At 33.0% G+C, this 22,088-nt stretch overlaps 1 protein-coding gene across 2 annotated transcripts; it reads right to left on the reverse strand.

The window, feature by feature from the left end:
• Positions 1 to 7,117: 7,117 nt before the first annotated feature.
• LOC110722736 (aminodeoxychorismate synthase, chloroplastic-like) lies at positions 7,118 to 20,772 on the reverse strand. 2 transcript variants are annotated; one of them, XM_021902022.1, is made up of 14 exons: positions 20,336 to 20,772; positions 18,918 to 19,275; positions 18,051 to 18,182; positions 17,733 to 17,800; positions 15,091 to 15,155; positions 14,893 to 14,959; positions 12,754 to 13,035; positions 12,553 to 12,670; positions 12,048 to 12,319; positions 10,865 to 10,944; positions 10,443 to 10,530; positions 9,046 to 9,128; positions 8,327 to 8,944; positions 7,118 to 8,070 (listed from the first exon to the last, which is right to left on the reverse strand). In XM_021902022.1, the coding sequence occupies exons 2-14, from the start codon at positions 19,252 to 19,254 to the stop codon at positions 7,545 to 7,547; spliced, it is 2,736 nt and encodes a 911-aa protein (XP_021757714.1). In that variant the 5' UTR covers positions 19,255 to 19,275; positions 20,336 to 20,772; the 3' UTR covers positions 7,118 to 7,544. The 2 variants fall into 2 exon arrangements, with proteins under 2 accessions (XP_021757714.1, XP_021757715.1); XM_021902023.1 differs by lacking the exon at positions 20,336 to 20,772 and adding an exon at positions 18,589 to 18,716 and having other exon boundaries at positions 18,918 to 19,048.
• Between the last annotated feature and the right edge of the window lie 1,316 nt (positions 20,773 to 22,088).

Below are 22,088 nucleotides of genomic sequence, written 5' to 3' on the forward strand. Positions count from 1 at the left end.
ATGCACCTAATAATGTTTTATGGAGCTAAGATCAACCAAAAGCAAAACAAAAGTATAATTAAAACATAAAAATGGACGGAGTATAATGTTCCAAGAACTTTAACTAGGTTCGAGGAAAATGCTAAGTTCATTAAGATACTTTGCTTCCAAAAATGAATGATCTTCTCATGCTCCAACAAAACTGAATGACAGCTAGCTGTTACCAAGATTTCATATTTTTGGTAAAAAAGTGCGACCACCTCCTTTGTATCTGCAGCCACTGTAATCTGCATGCCAACAACACCAAATGCGTTTCAATTCCCTTTTTTTACTTGCTTATATGCATGCTGACTCTTGTCTGCGTCTTCCTCGATTGCTTAATTATTGTTTTTTTAGGCAAAAAGATGGATTGGTTTTAATTTAATCCCTTTTTGGTGCGTAATTAGCAAGTACTATAGCTAGCTAGCTGGTTGATAAGAGTCCGTTGTATAGACTTGTTTGACTGGCTGGTAGTACAAAAGTTATATATTGATAAAATTAATCGGTAATTTTAGTTATTTTGTTATTTGAACATGTGAAACGACAAATTAGTATTGTAACGATTTAGGATGGTAAGGATGAAACTTTTAGCAAGATTAGAATAAAAATGTCATTTGGCTATAATTTCACAACCAGCTTACCTAAAAATCCCATTTTCCCTACTTAGAAATTTGAGTTTGAATGTAATTGATTTATTTGATCATCTCTTTACTTAACACCTAAAATAATTGAAATATATTTTTCAAAAAAAAAATAAAAAATTAATAATAATAAAAATTTGAATTGTTGATTCACCCTCTAAATTGGTCAAATTAGTCAAACTTTGTTTAGCAGGCCAAACAAGACCTTGCTCTAATTACTAATAGCGTAAGGTCTTGTTTGGCATAATGACGTAAAAGAAAAGTGTGACAATATGATCACCAGTTACATTTATATCCTTCTACTACTTTATGTGCTTGATTACCTATATTGCATCGAGATTGGAGTGGGTGTTTGAACATCCAACATTATCTAAATCACCCAATATCGAGCATTACTAATGTTCATGAAATGTCAACCTAGTTTATCTAATTCATGGACACTTAATATTAAGCATTTACTAACATTGTATCAGAGCTCCTAAATCTCTTGTGAATTATTGTCCTCTGCATTAGGGCAATACGATTTATTGTGATAATTTCAGTGCCATATATTTGTACGTCCATTAATCTCTATTCAACACTAATGCGTGCACATAACATATAGAGATGAATATTCTTGTGAGAATGTTCCTATATATTCGGTATCACACAATTAGAACTATCGCGCATTGTAACCCTTATAGATAGATATTCCATATGATTGATTAACGGAATACCCTCCGAGAAATTTTACACCCTCACACCTATTACCAAAATCAATCCCTTTCTCCATAAGATTTTTATCATACTAGGTCAGAGAGCTATTCTAATAGGAGTGTGTTGAAATGGATACCTCACGCACCTTGAGCTTAATTCTGTTTCTGAAAAAGTGAAAAGGTTTAAGAGTCGTACCTTGATAATTTTGTGTATCTCTGTTGCTCACATGATTCCAATAAAAACATTAAACGTGGCTACTCGTATTAATGTTGTAATCAACGACTAAAACAGCGACATTTTGTTCAGGCAATTCAGCCTCGACTTTTGCATATTACATTCCATGTGATTAAGCCAGTATATGTTTCATATATTTATGGGATTTTTTTAACTACATTGTACAACATAAGACATCACATTATACATGAGTAAATGTTTTGATTCTTAAGTACTTGCGTAATATTGTATGTTGCAAATTTGCCTTTTTCTATATTGTGAGCATTTTGGACGAGCCATCTGTTGGAATTAGACTAACTCGAATTATTCAAACTTGTACTATGCTCGATATTAGATATATAGCTAGACTTTGACGTTAATGCACCAGTGGATTAATTAATGAGTGGTATGACTATGACTAATCTATTGTCGATTAGTTTTGTATATAATTTAATAATGTTTGACACATCTCATGAAGCTAACTGGAACCGAAAATAAATTAGATGATTCGTCCCAAGAATAAAACTACATAAAATCAATATCAAGTCTAAACTAAATGACTTGTTTTTCACCTACATAACAACAAATAGTACTTTAGATTATTCTCGCTCTTTGCTTAAACTTAATTACGTTTAGTTTTGCTAAACAAACATATTAGCATTTTATGGTCCTTGTATGTGATTGTTTCGATGTTTGATTAAGTTAATTTAATTATGCCAATAATGTAATTAGAATAATAAATATCTTATTTCTCCTGATACAGCTAGTTTACCACTGTCAAAAAAGTCAATGTACTCCATTCTCTCCCAATTGTTATTTGTTAATACTCAATTAGAAAATTTTATCAACACTTTAACAAAGATGCAAGATATGCATGCAACTTTTCCTTTTATCGGTTTTTAAGGGGTTGTTTGTTTGATGGAAATTGAAGGTGTGGTGGTATTATTGGGTGATTTTAACCTAACTCTACTATTTCGCATGTTTATTTTCATTCAAGGAATGTGAAAGAACCTTCTAATTCATCCTACTCCCACTAGCTTCTCACCATTGTATTACATAAGGTTATTTCGAGTTAAAGACGGAGTTAGGATGGGGTAAGGAAAAGTCTAAAATGCCATTAACGAGAAAGGATGAGGAAGAGAAACATCGTGTTAATGAGTGTATTTATGTAAATTGTTATTTAATCCCAACATACACCTTCTAAATTTATCAATTACCCGTCTCAATCCTACAAGTCCCAAAACCAACACCCGTTCCTACATTTTATGGCCCTTAATGATATATATCGAAGATTTTTATACTTATTACTTTTATAATATTTTTGTCGATGTTGAATATTATTATAGTACTATTCTATCGTAAGCCAATACGTGATACAAGCTAGTATTATATGTCAAACCTAAGCTAATCTATATATATATTTTTTATGATGCATGGTTTATGTGAATAAAGTGACACTATTGATAATCATAACAATTATATAGTAAAGTTGGCAAAGAATACAAAAGCTAGGGAAAACAATAGTAGCTACATAAAAATCTCCTGATGATGAAAAAAAGATTGTCAACGGAGATAGAGAAAAGAGGAGGACGTAGAATGTTATTGAGAGTTCCACTAATAAAGAAAATGATCATGGCATTTTTAGAATTGGTCTTGCACGATTGGCTATCTTGTAGAATGAACTTTTACTTTACAGCAATGATCCTAGTAGACAATAGATAAGCAAACCTCTAAAATAAAGTGTCTTCAATTCCCAAGTTTCGTCTATTCCAACTAGATGTCTTATAGGTTACACAATTATTTCTATTGGCATAATTTTATGGGATATATATCCTTGTACTTTTGCAACGTATATATGATGATAAAGCCTTTTTATATATATATTCTGAAAAAAGTTATGTACCTAAAATGCTTAAGTTTTAAAAACATTACTTAGTACGTGATAGAGATTTATCAAACCTACTAATTAACCCATTTGTTTTGTTGTTATCAATAAAACCTACGTAGTACAACATCATTTGATCCGAGTTAGGCTTTGTAATTGAATGGTCATGGGAATGAGAGAGTTTTCTTTTAACCTAGAGTTTGGTTTATGGGAGTTCAATCCATGCAATAAGGTACATTACCAATACAAAACACGAGTAATGTATGTTAAAAGAGCTAAACTAGTCCAATTCTATCATAAAAAAGCAAACTTTTTTATTGGGTTGTTCTTCATTTACCCCAGGATGGTTAAATAGATTGAGACATATAGGGGATTTTTTTTCTCAAAATTTATGTTATGTTGGATAATGGTTTTTAGAACTTTGTTGAGGATGATTTCTACTTTGGCTCTAAGACTTCTAGAGAGGTGACAATAAACATTGATGTTGCAAGTTCAAACTACAATATTACCACACAAATTAAATGTTTTAAATTGGTTCTAAAGTTTATCATTGTATCTTGACTTTGTCGACGATTGATAAAATTTTACAAGATTGTATTCTTTTACCTAATTTATAGACGATACCTTAAAGAGCATAATTACATTAATATTGTGTTACTCTTATGTAGTACAATAGTATTTACTCGATTCCAAGTAGAGTGTTAATCCCCCTAACATCCAAGCATCAAATAATATAAAATTTGGTCGTTATCTACACTATTAAACCATCCAATAATTTTGTAGAACAAACTAAAGTTGCCAAATGAATAGATTGGCAATCATAGAAAAGGTTAAAAACTAGATACTTTAATTTGTCATCTGACATCAAACTTTCAACCAGAATAGTTACAATGCAAAGATATCATTATTTTGATGCTTGATTATTTATAAATACAAGTGATCCAAGTGTATATTATTGTTTAAAGTTTGATGGTGCTTATTGTCTTTTTAAAGGAAGAAATTCACAAAGCATGTATAAGAATACTTTAGCTTCATAAGTTGGACCTTTTATATATGGATATCAATACTTGTCCAACACATTGTGGACACGTAGTTATATAAATAGAAATCATAGATTATTTCTATATATTAAAAGTTTATACTACGTATAATAAAGACAACCACACATAATATTGACTACTTGTTCTGAGACATGATATAAGGCTTGTATAATAGCGTTTTCAATTCCTAGTCTTCATCAATCTTATAATTTATATATTTGGGTTCACCTTGTACAGATTTATATGCTCTCCACTACAACCTTGTATTCTAATTTCTATGGCTCCTAGGAACCTAAGGAAAAAAAATTGTATAATATTTTTTTTTCTTCCAATTAATTAAACTAAAGGCGAAATTATGCTAGATAATATACTTAATCACTACTTGTATGGAGTATAAGAGATGACCAATATAGAATCTCGCATATGTTCAAAGTCTTCAAACCCTTATTTTATTTTATTTTATTTTATCGTTAGCTCAAATCCATTGCTATGTTTGTAAATGGCAATTGCTCCGTTAACTATTAATTGCTCGGTTAACTATTAATTGTTAAAATTAGTTGCATTGATATATTTGCCAAACACTGACTTATTCATTCTCTTTATCGATTATATTTCATAATTCGTAATTTTATTTTTTTCTTAAAAAAAAAATTACGAATTATGACCTATAGTCTTAACTAACAAGACGTCTTAAAATATTGTAATTCATATATACGACTCCTTTATAATTCGAGTATAAGTAAATGTTGTCTCCTAATCTAACACTCCGTTAGACCACTGAGTACATTCAAGTACAACAAAAAAATGCTCTAACTAGTTACTACCAAGAGTAGTCACGTTTGAGATCGAGGCATAATGTTTGTAAGATAAAAAATAAAGTGAACTTAAACAAGAACCCGAAAATTGTAAGGGGCGTTACCATTAAAAAAAGGACCATACAAATCATATAGGAGGCAAAGAATGCTTGACCTCACGGTTAGCGATAAGCCACCGGTAACCCTTTAGGCTTTAGCTTTGTAGAAAGCGGCCCAGCTTATTTATCAAGCAAAACAGTTTGCAACTGTTTTTGTTTAAATATCATGGGAATTCTTATTTATCTCATTTTTCAAATCTAGTACCTTATTATGGAAATCTATGACATTGGCATAAGCATATTTGCCCGACTTAAACAACAGCGTGTTGAATATTTTTGGAGTCAAAATTTTTTAGAATGGAGAATATTCTAGCTTTTATAAGTTTATTAAATCATTTAAATGTAGAATATATCATAAAAATAAAAATAAATAAAATAAAAATAAAGTCACGTTTTTGGGCTTTTTGGCCCATTACCATTTACAAAAATAGATGCCTTTAGTATACATAGTATCTAAAATCTAATCGCCCCAATAGGCCAGTATCATTCATATAAATAATGTATAGTTAATTAAGAAAATGAATATTTCTTAAAAACAAAACAAAAAAAAAATAGAAGATGAATGAATATGCTTCAATTTAGCATCGAATACGGAATACGTCCACTTAATTTTGAACTCAGGCGACTTTTGAACTCTTTTTCCCCTTGAAATGAAGAACATGTTCTTTGGAGCAATTTCTTTGATCCTTTGTGTCTGTTGTTTCATGATACTCTCTTGTTATAGGACAATTCAACTAATATGTTATTGACATTACCCCTCGTTTTTCTTTCGCCCACTGAATTCTATTCTATTCCTAGTACAACTATAAATCTATAATGTTACATGGGTTTGTATGTGTATCTTGCAAGCCCTACTCGTGTCATACATGCGCCAACACATAGATTATATGCCATGCGAATTATACACGTGGCATACACCATAGCATTTATTTTAAATGTTACTAGTTGCATTTAAATAATATGTAACCTCATTAGTTGCATATTAACGAATACTTCACTACATATAAAAAATGTATAATAGCATCATTGTTTACGAGTGATTAATCTTACATTTTATTCACCATTGTTTGCTACGAATACTTCACCACATAAAAATATTATCTAATATCACTAGTTGCATATTAAAGAGATCCCCAAATAGAAGTGACTAGCACCAAAACAAAACTTTACCAAAGTCCACAAATGAAGAAGCAAGGAGATTCGATCCACATTGTACTTGAAAATTAGCTAACATTAATGGTTGATGAAATCAAATAGTTAGCATATATTAAATTGAAAATTAGTCAAAAAGTTAAGTAAATCAAAAGATGGCACTAAACTAAAAGATATTAAAAGACCTTGGAAGTTACTAAGAAAATGTATATAAAACTCAATAAATGATAAGTTAGCTAGTTTAAACTAAGACACCGTTTTTTTTCACGGACTATATTTTTCGTAAAAAATGAATTACAATGGAAAATATTTTTCAAGGGAACACATATTTGTAAGAAAAAAATGGATGGGAGGAGAAATTTTCGGAGTAGAGAGGAAAATATAACATTTTTTTTTCTTTCGACAGGATATTGTTTTCTACTTTTCGGAGAACTACTCTTCATTACACCATTTAAAAGGAAAACAGTACAAATGAAAAAAGTCATGTTCGTAAATAACGTTTTCCTTCAAAACAAATAAAGCCTAACTATCCAACCCTCAGTCTCATAAACAAAATGTGTTTTTTTTTTTTTTTTTTTTTTTTTTTTTTTTTTTTTTTACTTTGTAAGACCCTGCAGTTAGGCATTGATGAGACTGACTGAGGGTTGGATAGGGCCATAGGGGGAGAACAACTGGATATTCGCGACGCGACAGTTAATCTTGAGATACAGGCCTTTCAAGAGTAATCCTAAACAATACCACAGCAAACGATTATCTGCCAATTGAATAAATTACGACATCCTTTTTTCTATAAAGGTCTTGCATATGGAGATTAGTCGGATACATTACAACACCAACAAATGATGCAGAATCAGTTGCTTTACTATTTGCTAAACTCTGCCTATCGAACTATTCCTATGTGTATATGTTTTCTATATTGTCGGTCTCATTCTAACAGGGGCCACTATAAAAGAACACTGATGTATAACTATAAGTATAAATTCCTGTCAGCTTGCAGTTTCATGGATGGTTATTTCGCTAGACATAGAGTTTATTTCACATGCTATGACAGCCCTTGAGGTGGCACGAGTTTTAAGTATCATTTCTTCATACTCATCCTCGGGTTTTGACAAAGCAACGATTGCACCTCCAGCACCAATCGAAGCTTCACCCTCATGGATAACAACTGTCCTTATCACAATGTTTAAGTCGAATGTCCCATTAACTGAGAAATAACCAATAGAACCAGAATAAATACCTCTAGAACAGCTCTCAAGAGAATCAAGAATCTCCATGGATCTCAACTTCGGAGCACCTGTCATGGATCCACCAGGAAACGCAGATCTGACACAATTGATAGGACTTGCATCTTCATGTTTCTTCCCTCTAATTGTACTCACCATTGTATGAACAGTAGCATAAGTCTCCACATCCATGAGATGGGGCACATGAACAGAACCAGGATCACAAACCTGTCCAAGGTCGTTTCTGAGCAGATCAACTATCATCAAATTTTCAGCCTGATCCTTCTCACTGTCATAGGTTATAAAAAGAGTTATAAACAGAGGAATACGAAGAACAGTATAGACTTTTTGGCTCAAGATCAGGGTCTTTTCTAAATTGTTCCTTTTTAATTTAGGTCAACAGAGTTGTTAAAGCACAGGAATATATTGTTTTTGAAGGAATGCAAAGATATACAAGCGTGTGGAAGCACTACATACTCACAAATACAGTAAAAAGGGAAGCCAATTTTAAATTTCATATAATCAGAGTAATGGTTCAAATATACCTGTACTGAAGCTGCAATTTAAGCTGTTCATCACTTTCTGGCGTTGAACCTCGAGCGACGGTACCTTTAATTGGCTTTGCTTCCAGGATACCATCTCTATCCAATTGCAGAAATCTTTCTGGAGAAGAACAGCAGATGCATAATTTCTCTTTTGGGAAGTTCAGCCATGCAGAATACGGTGCAGGATTCTGTTCTCTGAGTCTGAGGTATAGATTTAGAGGATCTACCTCTTCAACATTTTTCCTCAGCTGAGTTGTGAGACACAACTCATAGCTTTCGCCATCTTTGATGTACCTAAGGCACTTCTCAACATCTTGTATGTACTGATCTCTCGATTTTTCGGAGGTGAAGCCAGCTTTAAGTGGAGAGAACATCGGAGGCCAGGTTTGTTGCTCATTGTTAATATCTGCAACACTAAATTCCAAGCTAAGAAGCTTCAGCTGTATATCATCTAGCCATGACGATTCAGTTGAACTTTTGTCCCATAATGACACAGCATAAACATCACCATTGTGATGATCTATTGCCAAAAAGTTATCTACAAAGAAAAGGCAGGCATCTGGAGCAGAAGATTTGTGTGAATTAGATGCAGAACCACACTCAACTTTAAGATTATACCTGCAAATTGGTAACAGTTTGGGATACTTGAATAACAGATATAGAGGCATAATGTGATTAGAATGACTTAACGTTCATTTTTCAAGACTAATCTAACATACCCAATGTAACCAACATATCCACCGCAAAAGTTAAAAGGTAGCCCTTGATAATCTTCATCATCACAATGAATTGATAAGAGATCCTGTAGTTTGGAAACCAAACCCATATATCATATACAGCTGATACAGAAGATTAAATACTGCTACGAAATGGAAATATTAATTGTGTATTCAAGGTTCGATCAAAATAAACATTGCAGAAGAGGCAGTCCCATTACAATTATGTACTCCATATTACAAGTTCAAATATAGAGTGAACCTTATATGACACAGTGACATACCAATGTCAACTGACTCCGGAGCCAATATCTAATACATTAATGAGTTACGCACTTCTTTGATGTAATTGCAAACATTGGAAAATATAAGCTACAGTAAGCTTCTAAATTCTAAAGCAAAGTAGCTCAACAGCTTAACACCCAAAGAATAATAAGTAGAACATATTCCAGCATAAATTCAGGAGGAAAAAAAGCCACACACAGGACAAATACTGTTTTTTATTAAGATTTTTCATTTCCATCAAATCTCAGAGAATGAAGTCATTGGTATCACAGTTTTCATCTCAAAATCTTTATTATATGCACACAGGCATATTATCCTCATTTTTTCATTTAGTATATATTATCTTCTAAAAGTTTTCCACCTAAATCAAGTATGTAATATACCCACAGAAGTTCTGTATATATTATCTTCAACTTCTGATTCTCCAACTGTTGATAGACTCCTATTTTCTCTAACTTTTTCATTTTCCTCCATAAAATTATTATTTGCTGATCAGAAACTAACACCAACTGCTGGCACTCCTAGAGAAAGCAAAAACATGTATGTACCAACAGTTCATGAATTAAATTACGTAACTACTGGAAATATAATAACAGATATACTGAGCTGGATAGTCCAATTTACAAATAAAAGCTCACCTATACTGATCCATAATTTATATATATATACTGCATATTAATCACCATTATAACTAGAAAAATAAAATAAAATCACAATGGGAATTCTCCTTTATGTTGCTTTTACGTGTTTTAAAGAGAAAAAAGTTCATGACAATAGCACAATAAGTAATAAATAGTCTACTTGCTCCCAGCTGAATATATACAAACATTTCTTTCTCTTCTTTAAATGTTTTGTGGGGGGGAGTGGGTAAGGTGGTGAGGCAGGTGTTGGTAGTGGAATTTTCTACCAAAGGAGTCACTTTCCCCAGGAGTCACTACTAGTCTAAAATATATCATGATTCTACTATGCGCATTTAGTATATATCACTCTGTCTCCACTAATCCAGCAACAAGTAATTGGAAGCAGTTGTGCCTGTTTTCCATATCTAAATATCCAAACGGAAATCTTGTGTAGTTAGATAAAGACTGTTCAATAAGCTAGACTAGCACACATACCTTCTCCAAGAAATCAAGAAAACCATTTTCCAAATACATGTTTGTAACATTGCCATGAGCATTTGCAATTGAGAGATGACCTCCATTTCTGAACATACAATTACCACAAAAGAAAACCTTAGATTCTCCAAGAAAGTAAGAGGAAAAAGAAATGAAGAAACAATAAGCTTTAATCTGATAATGGACAATTTAAAACTTTTAATGCATCAGCTGCGATCTCAGAAGAGGAAAGGCAAGTAGAAATATAATTTCATGTCACTGAACAAAATTGCAAAGAGTACTCAAACAGTATTTCATAGACCACGTTTATCAAATAGCAAAGCCAAGACTCATTTCAGCACAAAGCTACAAATGGTGGCAAGTAGAAGATTTGGTACAAATAACATAATCATGAAAAGATACATAAGAAACATAGATTAGACCTTTCATCTGACAATTTGAAAGTAAGTTGCTTCCATAGAGATCCACCTTTTGTCCCCATAAAAGAAAAGCGAGCTCTTCCCTGACATAGATGCAACAAAATGTTTGTAAAAAAAAAACAAAAACCCAGCACCATACACTACAACGATGAACAGAAATTCAATAGTAAGCGAAGTCATGTAAATAAAGAGATGTGAACTGGGGAGGGAGGATAAAACATTATCAGAGAGCAAGTATAAAAAAATTTAAGCGCTGGTAAAATGTTTGGGGTACAAGAAAGATTTACAAAGAACAACAATATGGTTCACTAATAATGTGTTAAAACCTAGGAAGCTTAAACAGTACACCCAAAACAGAAATGGAATAGGCCTAAACAAAAAACCGTCAGACCATCAGTTTCAGGGGTGTTGCTCCGAACCCCCAATGGGGGCCACAATCTAACAATGTGGATAAAAAAAAATGGAAAACAAAAAAGGGATCTTCACTAAAAAGATTTCCTTTGAAAAATTATCTATAATACATATTTATTTTCATGGAGACTTTGATAGTGTGATATTTCAGAATGTGCACTGACAAATTGCTCATTGTCATTTGAGTATATTCCTTGTTTCTTGAACATTTTATCTGGAAACACCATCATGTAGCATTCTGATTTTGGGTTGCTAAATGACAAAAAATGATGAAATCAATCTTGTTAGTGTTAGTCCTATATTTTCAATTTAATAATTTTTAAATGAACTAATGGATGTTTTCATGAGATTAGGATTGGATCCAAATTTTAAATCAAACTTCGTTATTATATGGAGCAGGGAACCATAATTTAGAAATCTAGTAGGCCATCCATTGCTGAAACATTGTATTGATTTAATTTTCTGCAACTTGACAAGCTTTATATAATGGGAGGAATTATTTTGCATTAACAAGGAGTAAGACCTAAAGCAAATCCAATTAATTTATCAGCATATGCATCATACTAGGCTACTAGCACACACAAACTGACATGGATGCTTAAAAAGACAGAACAAAAAAGTTGTTTACTTTAAAATACAATGAAATATTATTAAAATTTATAATTCTTTTTCAACAAACTCCTCTGTTAACCTAATGATAAAACATATTTCTTCTCAAGTACTGCATATAATATCAACAAAGTGATCAAGTATAGGATCAGATAATCCAACATACCTTTTCTATTGATGAACTGTCAAGCCAAAAGGTTTCTTCAGCGTTGCAATTTCCAAATAGTTTGGAAAATATATTTTTCGAACCACCAACTTTGTTAGCAAGAGAATCAAGTTTATACCACCTTAATTTCAGGTGTTGAACTCTCAAACTCTTTCTCGAAAAACTTAAAAGATTGCTGATACTAGGATGGCTTATGTGATTCTCCTTATTGATAAATGGTCTCCTTGCCAATAACTGGACGGGCTGAACTGTCTGAGGTTTCTGCATGCATGCTAAATAAACTTTACTGCTCAGGTTACAAAGAGTATAAAATAAATTTTGCATAATCAGAAGTTTGCAATGGCTAAATGTGTGCAAGAATTCAACACTCAAGTGTCATTGTAGCCGATGAAATTTAAACGACCAAGCAATTACAGCACTATAGTATCTCATTAGACACTAAGATGGAATGGAAGCTTTAAAAGTTCCAAGGGAGCTACATATAATATCAGGAAAGCCACTATACCATTTAACTTTCTATTAGAAGATGATTGCCCCAATCCTTGCCAATAATCCACAGTTAAGTCTCTGAAATTCATAAACATCTGCCTCCCATAATTGGTTGCAACACTCTCAGGATGAAACTGGAAGTATATATAAGCTCTCATCAGGCAAAAAAGTCATTATCAAGTTATAAAAATGAAAGACATATTAGCATGTTAAGCACCTGCAAGCCATAATGAGGTCTGCTGATATGCCTAATACCCATGAGAACTTTTTCACTATCTACACAGTCTCCATGAAGAGAGGGTAAAGAACTTTCATTTCCAAGATAAGCAGGTGAATACTTTATGCTCATTTGCTGGATTCCCTTGTTAGTATAGGAATCAGGAATCAAGTAAGAAGTATCAAGGAAAGAAAGTGTGTTACTTGAACAGGTCCATGCTGTGGGAACAAGTTCTCTTGGTAATGTGTCCTCATCTATAACAAGAGAATGATAACGAACAACCTGCAGCACCACATCAAAGAGATCAATGATGAGCAACATCTTAGGTGGAAACACATCTTGGATAAGCTATAGCAGCCAAGTGTAATTTTTATGCTACGTTCCACCACTGACACTATTCTAGTTTCAAACCAATTTACATGGCTGTCCAAGTCAAACATATGTATGAAATAATAGAGGGAGTTTTTTTTTTTACTAAACATCAAATAAATGAGAACACAATCTTCATGTAAGATATACTAGATTACTATGCAAGGTAACAAAATCCAAAATTCATTAATAACTTAAGATGATGCAGTAGCATCCATGAAACCTATGGAATACATTGATATGACCCGATTGGTGGGCATGGTGGCTTTTTTGGCTCCAAATGACTATTTGGATGAGTATTCTATTTTGTGACGTGGATTAAATGAATAATGATGATCCTTGTGTCTTGAAATTACAGTTGATGGTTGGACATGGAAACAAAGAAATAAGGGTGAAAAATGAAAGGCTATAACTTGTTCAAAAATGGATTTACTCAACTTCAGCAATATTTTTGGATATGAAAGTAGAGTCTAAGAGTGTTACGTCAGTAGCTCATAAGCCCAATTTGAGCAAGAACGAATAGGTTACAAGCATTTGAAGTTAGGTTGTTCAGGCTAAGTTTACCCAAAGCCCCAAACCTACTTTGGAGTTCGTTCAAACTTTTTGTCAGAAGAAATGAGAAGTTGAGCTTCAGGAAGGTTTGCTCAAACCTCTACATGGTTCAACAGAAAATTTAGACAGGTTCTCCTGAACCTACCTACGGTTCACCCGAACAATTAAGCGGTCACATGTTACTTTTTAGTCTTTGTATTTTGCACTTTTGGACATTTTTATGTTAATTTTAAGCTTAAGATAGTAGGTTTTATAGACACCATATGGGCAATATATAAGGAGAAGAGAAACTTATGCCTCTTTTTAACTTTGGATGAGAATGTTCTCTCTCCTCTATAATCTTGGTGATTTTTACAAATCTAGTGATTTATATTCAATTTAGCCAAAATTGAATGAGAGGCCAAGATTGAGACCCTTGATTACATCAATCTTGGTGGTTAGTTTATCATATTAATACCCTTGTTGCTTTTCTTTTATTTTCCCACACAATTTCACAAATTCAAGCAAGTTTGGAGCATTGAGTTTGAAGAATTAATTGCGAGTTTATTGTTTGCTTATTATTTCAAATCATAAGTGGAAAAAACATGCATACAAGTTTTTTAAATGGCCCTACAATTCTCATTTCCTAAATGTTATTAGATGATAAGTAACTTTCTTAGGTAGGTTGAACCAAAATTGAACCCTGGAACAAGTTCTCAAATCCAATTTGAAATCCACAAAATTTTTAAAACCAATCGTCTCAAATTTTTAATAATACAAGTGTATGTGGGGGAGGTTAGATCCCAGTGACCAAATCTTACATCTGGAATATAGTTTGTTTCATAGCCTGACAAGACAGGATAATAATTTGCTCAGAATAACAAACTACACACAGAAAAAAAAAAAAAAAAAAAATAAATAAATAAAGAAAGAGTTATTGTTAATACTCTTCATCCGGCTACAACTTAATTTCGAAAACTTGGTAGCAATCTCTTTATGTAAATATTTAAGAAACACACCTGTGCATGAGCACACTCACACCCACACAACAAACGCATTTATAAGCTATGCCATTAATTCATATAAACCATTAAATCTCCCCATATCTTTGTCCAACTTCATGACAAGCGCAAATTTAGCTGTCAATTTCATCGCTAAGAAAAATTGGGGAAATTTCACAACGAAAAATTTGTCAGTAGATTCAGAACAATGTAATCATTTCCCTTCCAATCAACTAACCTTGAAACCAGAATTTCTCCCAGAAGGGATGTTGTCAAATTGTCTACTACCATCATGTTCAATCTCACTGCAAAGGGTAGAATCAATGGAAGAAAAAATACATATAAGAAAACATTTCATAACAAGACTTCGAGTTCATTTTTTATGCTTAAAAATAATCTTTACTAAATTACCACAAGCAGATGATATAGCAAGTACCTCAAGCGTCCATGAATAGGTTGACCTGCATGTACAATCTGAGCACCGTGAACGTATCCTAAGGCCTGCCAGAGCACAATGCAAGAGCTTGACACTTAGGATGAGAAATATACTAGCCATATGCATATTAATGGTTTAAAGCCATCTGCCCTTAATGTAGAGCGCTAAGATCAAACTCAGCCTTTCTATGGGCTAGGACTTATAAGGAATAGATCCACTATCTAAAGCATCCAAACTATCAGAACATGGGCTTCCTGGATAAGCCTCTTCAAAGGGTGGCTTCCTTGATTCGGCCTATTTTAAAACTACTTCATGTAAATTAACGAACCAAAAATCCCCTTTTTCACTTAAATAATTTCCTAAACCTTCTTTAGGTCCTCTTTAAATCCATCAAAATTTTGGTTCAATGATTAAATTTCATGCATAACAATCATAACTTGTCCTCTGTAGGTATAGAGATGCCTTAAATTTTCATGTATACCTAGAAACAAAAGAGTGTATGACAGGTAGTATTCAGAATTTTACATATACTAGTGGTTAACAACATTCAAGTAATAATGCAGTTATGTCAGCTGTGAAGTGCCAACGGCCAGAGATGTCAGAGATAAGCTGATGCATAGCAGACGCCATAACTTCACCTGTGTCATGGTATCTTGGTGTGTACACCAAAGAAAACACGAGGACTCTTGGAAGGGGAATGGAAGATTAGTGTTTAGACTTTATGGTTGGTAATATTTTACAGCAATTTCATGAGTTTTCCTCATTCCAGCCATCGTTTCTAATCCAGTAATCATATCATGATATATGTTATCTATTACTTTTAACCAACAAACCCCATTGGAGCCACTAGAAAATACAGGACTTATCTCAAATAAGAAAGGGCTCGCACAAAAAGATATAAGCAAACAACGGACACACACCATCAAACAGCCTAAGGGATGAAACTAAAACCTAAAAGAGGAAAGCCAAAAAAATTTCCCTGAATTATACTCTTTCTTCCATATGCTTTCCTAAATTTACTACTACCTCTGTTTTCAAAAGTTCTTCACTGTTACTATTTGCTCACAAATTAAGGCAATTGGAGAGAGAGTGTTGATGGTGTGCGGGAGTGAGAAAAGGTGGATATAGTGGGAGAGAGAATTTAAAAAGGTAGGTGGGTCAATGGGTGTAAGAAAAAGGTGGTAAAAGTAAGAGTGATGGGTGAGAAGGTGTAAACATTGTAAGGGGCATAGGCATAAAATGGGATTTACTAAAAATAAGATATAGCAAAAATGTAAAAAAACTTTCAGGAAATAACAAAAATGGAAAGCATAGAGAACTTTCAGGGACGGAGATAGTAGTTGTGACAAATTGAAGCAAATATAGGGCACCATGCACCATCGGATTGCTCTTAAAGATAATTTTTAACAGCATAGCAAGAAACTCAGGAACTTCCTGAATTTATTTCTTCCAAATGCTTTCTTGATCCTACTAGTGGCCAGTTCTCCCTCCATACTTTCCCTCTCCAGTCAATGCTTACCAGCAACAACCACAAAAGATAGACAACTTTACCCAAAAGCTTGCCACACGTTACTAAATCCTATATATTTGTGTTCTCTTGCACTGTCTTGCCAAGTGTGGAAATGCCAATAGGAGTACAGGACAAATTAACAGTGTGTTTGTATAGATTAGAAGGGAGGAAAAGAAGGGGAGGGAAGGGAAGAATGAAGAGTTTTCCTTCCAAATCTCTCCCTTGTTGGAGAGATCAATTTGTCGCAATTTGATCCCTCCATTTCTTTCCCCTCCAATTCTATCCCTTCCTCATTTGTTATCCAAATGAGAGATTATCTATCCCTTAATTTCTCTTCCCTTCCTTTCCCTCCATTTCCTTCAATCCAAACAAAGTGTAAAGGACCATCTCTGTTTCTCCCTCCCTCCCTTTCAATGTTATCTCCTTTTCTCTGATCTCTTCAAATCCAGCACATTTGCTGGCCTTCATTGTATCAACCTGTTGCATGAGCTAAGCTCTACTGCAATAATTCTCCCAAATAAGGGCTCAACAGAAGGGTAGACAGAGAGAGAGAGGAATGAATTATATTATGTTCGCTGAATGCCCTTACAAATTTATAATTCAACTCAACTTCAATCACCAAGCAACTTAACAGAAAAAATAAGGAAACATAACAGAAACAGTTACAAGGTAGTTATAACTGCTTTTCCTTTCTAAACAGAATTTATAAGAGTTGATTATAAATCAACTTCCAGCTTATACACTTATCACATCCCCAAACTAGATTCAAGGTAAAAAAAATCCTGATGTTATTGCTTAATCCTTAGTGTCTGCTAGAACTAAGATCTTATACACATCTGATCTGCTCCTCATTATACAAATATCAAATTTCACAACACTACACATCAATCCAATCCGGAAAAATGTTTTTCTTACATATTAGTGTATGCAATCAATGTTTTTACAAATCAAGAGATGCAATTAGACCAGATCAAACCTAAGTCAGTCTGCAGCTTATCAATTATAACATCTTTTTTTTTTACCTTCAATTTAAGGGGCTGACCAAAGAGTTTATATGTTGCATTGAGACAAATTACAAATAGTAAGTGGCAAAATGTGCAATTCTTTTATTAATTAGTACACTAAACTCTACCTGATGTCCAAGGCAAACACCCAAAATAGGTATATCACTACATTCAAGCAGCAGTCGAAGGCATAACCCTGAAAATGGAAATGCAAATCACATTCAGATACTGAAAATGTATTTTTGTTTACCAGTGTTAAACTGGCAACTATTTAAGATTGCAGCATTAATCAATTTTGGGCAGACATATCATTACTAAATTGTATAAATCGGCTCAATAATCTTGGAAACAAGCACAGTTCAAACACATGAAGAAGTAAAAAATTAAAGTGACTTTCATCACCTCTATTGAAAGCATGTTGAGCAAAATAGTCTCACAACTCTCACCTATATCAGCAGCACACATGGGAGAACCAGGGCCAGGTGATATGACGATATTATCAAAGGCTCTTTCCTCGTATAAGTAATAGTAAGCTTCTTCCCATGTCCATTCATCATTGCGCACAACAACAGGAGGAACTGATATAACAATTAACACATAGTGAAAGCTGTCAGCACAGTCATCTCCAAGTGGAGAATATTAAATCATAGTTGATCTCTAAGCCTCTAAGATCTAAAGTAAATCTAAGGATGCAGATGAATAAAGGGAGAAAAACATTTGCTAACATTAACAACAACCCAATAAATGCATGATCAATACTCAAAAGAATATTAATTCATCAGATCAACCAAAGAGCGAACAAGTGGCAGACAGTGATAAAACTATCTTCAATGTATACATTAACAAAAGTTACTAAGCATTTAAAGCAATCAAGGAATTCTAGCATTATCTTTAAAGATGAAGTCAATAGTATCTCATGTGAAGTATTACATTGTCAAACAGCTTAAACATAAAACCACACATTCTAAGAACTCGAAGATTTACCCACTGCAAAGCCCCAAAGCCACCATAAATGAGCTCCTCCATCCCACGAGAATAAAATTTGGAAGTTGTAAATCCAAGGGGAAATTCATGTTCCCACACAGTAATAGATGTCCTGAAATACATCTTTCCTACAAAGTATACACTACATTCATGACAAAGCACATGATTTTAATATATCGACCTAGAAGAGAATCAACAAGATAATTTACCATGAAAATATTTAAATCTTCGTCAACATGTTAGAGACAACACAAGCTCAAAGATCAATATACCAACAATAATCAAATGCAATGTAAGTCATAGAGAAACGGGCAATGATGATTCCATACCCTTATTGGTGACAGACAGCTCTTGATAAATGTTGTACGTGTAGCTATCGTAATTATCAATCAACAAAGTCCTAACACACTCCAAATTCCGATTCGCATTCATCTCTCCCCACTTCTTCTTAGTCTTGGACACCTCCTGCAATTTTTCAGCAGCCAAATGGCTCGACGAGGCTACAACAGCTCTCTGAGCATCATAACTACAATTATGAAACTTGTCCTTTTTAACCGGCAACACAGATGCCTTATGCAAAGGAACTTTTGTTCTGTTGGAACGAAAACCCTCTGGATGAGAATTTTTCGCCTCCAAAGATGACGAACACCACAAACTAAAGCTCATGTCTCCTTTTTACCAAATAAGCTGATCAATTCACCAAAAACCAATCACAGCATTAATCATCATTTAATTAATTCAAAATCAACCAATACATACTTATCAACCAACAACATCAAAATTAATTGGAAGCACATCAGCCAGCAGCACAATGAGTTATTTTTTAAAATAATCAGAGTTTGCAAAATCATCAATAGGACAATACACCAAGTTAAAAATTAGATTTCTTTCTCTGATAATCGAAATTGACTAAGAAATTATACGTAGAAATAAAGAAAAGCTAATTCTCCAAACAAACAATACTTAATCTTAAATAAATATCAAACACACGTACAAAAAACCAATTCCGCTATAACAAATTAATGAAGTAACTTTGTACTAAGTACAACAATCAATTACCTAATCATTCAATGACTTATTTTGACTAAATTTATTTCCAACTGATCATTTCTTTAATTAAATATCAACAAACAACATCTAATGTTTTAATTTAATGGGAAGCACATCAGCGATCAGCAAATTGATGTTTTTAAGAAAAATAGAACTTGTATTCGATTTAAGTTCGACTTTGCGATTTCAAAATCGACTGTTAGTATTAACACCAAATTGTTAATTTGAATTAATCAACTTTACTGAGAACTTAATATGTAGAAATTCAGACAAATTGGAAAATAAATTATAAAACAAGCGAACAAACAAATTTTATTCAAAAATCAATCACACAATTTTTTACCAAGATTTTTTACTACTACCTAACATTAATAATCTTTTTAATCAAAAAAACAACCAATACATACGTAATCAACATAAAACATCTGAATTAATGTCAGCACATTAAAAAAATAATAAAAATTAAAAATCGAACTTCAAGTTCGTTATTTCAAATTCAATCAGTGAAACTAAAATGTTAATCAGATTTCACAACAAACAAATCAAAATTCACAGAGAAATTCATACGTAATTCAGACAAATCGACGAAAAAAAAAATCAATCATTGAAATAAATTTAAACAAAACTGCAAAAATCAATCACGCAACAACAAATCAAAAACATTGAAGTGAGTAAAAAAGATGAGTAAGAAATGTACCGGAAAGAGAGTTAGGCGAAAGCAAAAGAACGGCGAGATATAGAGGAGGAGAGAGAAAGTAGAATGGCAAAGGTTGTGAAGGAGGAAGACGGCGGCGGCGGCGGAGGCGGCGGAGATGGCGGTGGAAGAGGGAGGAAGAAAGAGAGACGAAGAGCAAAAGCTAAAAACGTCTCTCTTTGTTTTTTCAATTGTAATTGTGCGAGTGATCTTTGGTGTGTGTGTGCGGCAACTCTACTAAGTAGTAACAACTCTTACCACACCAACACCATCCATGCAAAGCTAGTGGCCCGTGGCAGCCGTTACTCTCTTTTTTTGTTTTTCTTTTTTCAACACCAAAAATTTTATTTTAATGTCTCGTCTCACACTTTCTCTGTTTTTTTATTGTTGCTTTATCCGGATTTTTACGCTATTTAGTTACTCTTTTTAATTCTAAATGTTATTAGGGTCTGTTCACATTTACTTAATTCCAGTTTAGTTCAGTTTCAATCAGTTCAGTTCAGCTCCAATCAGTTCACTCCAGTTCAGTTCAGCTCTTAATTTCCCTCTCTCATAAAATATTCATTTCAGTTTAGTTCAATTCAGCTCCAATCAGTTCAGTTCAGTTCAGCCCAGTTCAGTAAATGTAAACATGCCCTTAGTCTTACTTCTTACTAACCACCAATAAAAATCAAAATTAATTGGTGGTTGGTACAGTGTTGATTTGGACTACACTTGATAAGGAGGACTTGTGTTTGATATCCCGCAATAATAATTGGGAGGGGGACTGGAACCTAACCACCCATTTCCGAATCCGAATTAGTACTAAAGGTGAATTGGGCGAAACACCAAAAACAAAACAAATACCAGTAAAATATAACATGAATATTTTATATTACTTGTATATATTAACAATAATTTTGAATGTTCTCTCAACTTATGAATAATGTGAAGATTTCAAATATGAAGAAAAACAAATAACGGAGGGACTAATTATTGTAAATTACATGTGATTAAAAAAAATATATGATTATATATATATGTATAAGATCTTATTAACTTGATATAATTTATAATTTATACTATTCTGTAAATTTCTGGATTTTAGTACCTGCTATGTATATAGATGCAAATTTTTATTTGTTAGTAAGAAATACTATAAACAATATTGTTATGTATCAATAGAACAATGTATATTTTGAATTATCAATAATCAACTTATTATAAATTTCACTAATAAGTGTCAAACAGTCACAGTGATACAAATATTAAAATTCATTTTTTTTAAAATCAAATAAAAAAAGAAAGGAATTTTTTTTAAATTTGAATCAAATACTCATTTATTGGTTGTTGTTCGAGTTCGTTTATTGGTTGTTTTTGGCAGTCAAATGTTTTCTTTATTTGCAATGCGTTCGGTGCACCATAAAATAAGCAATCGGTTAAGGTTGGTGGACCCAATTTTAAGATTTTCTTTTAATTTTGGACCATTTTTAACCGTTTATGAGATTGGCTTTGAACTATCTTCTCCAATTGGGAATTTTGGACCATCTTTTTACCTTTTTATTTTATTCTTTTTTGGGACAAAGGTTACTTGGGCCATCATGGTTCATTATGACACATTATTGTGAGCATTGATGCATAGGCCCTTGCGCCTTGGAAATGTAAGATGTACACTTCCTCCATTCCAAATAGATTGCCAACTTTTCATTTGTGGGTCTAGCTTTCAGAATAACCACTGAAATTTTTCATTTTAAAATGTATAATGATATATGATGAA

Source organism: Chenopodium quinoa, unplaced genomic scaffold (genome assembly GCF_001683475.1).
Source record: "Chenopodium quinoa cultivar QQ74 unplaced genomic scaffold, ASM168347v1, whole genome shotgun sequence".
Taxonomy (NCBI): domain Eukaryota; kingdom Viridiplantae; phylum Streptophyta; class Magnoliopsida; order Caryophyllales; family Amaranthaceae; genus Chenopodium; species Chenopodium quinoa.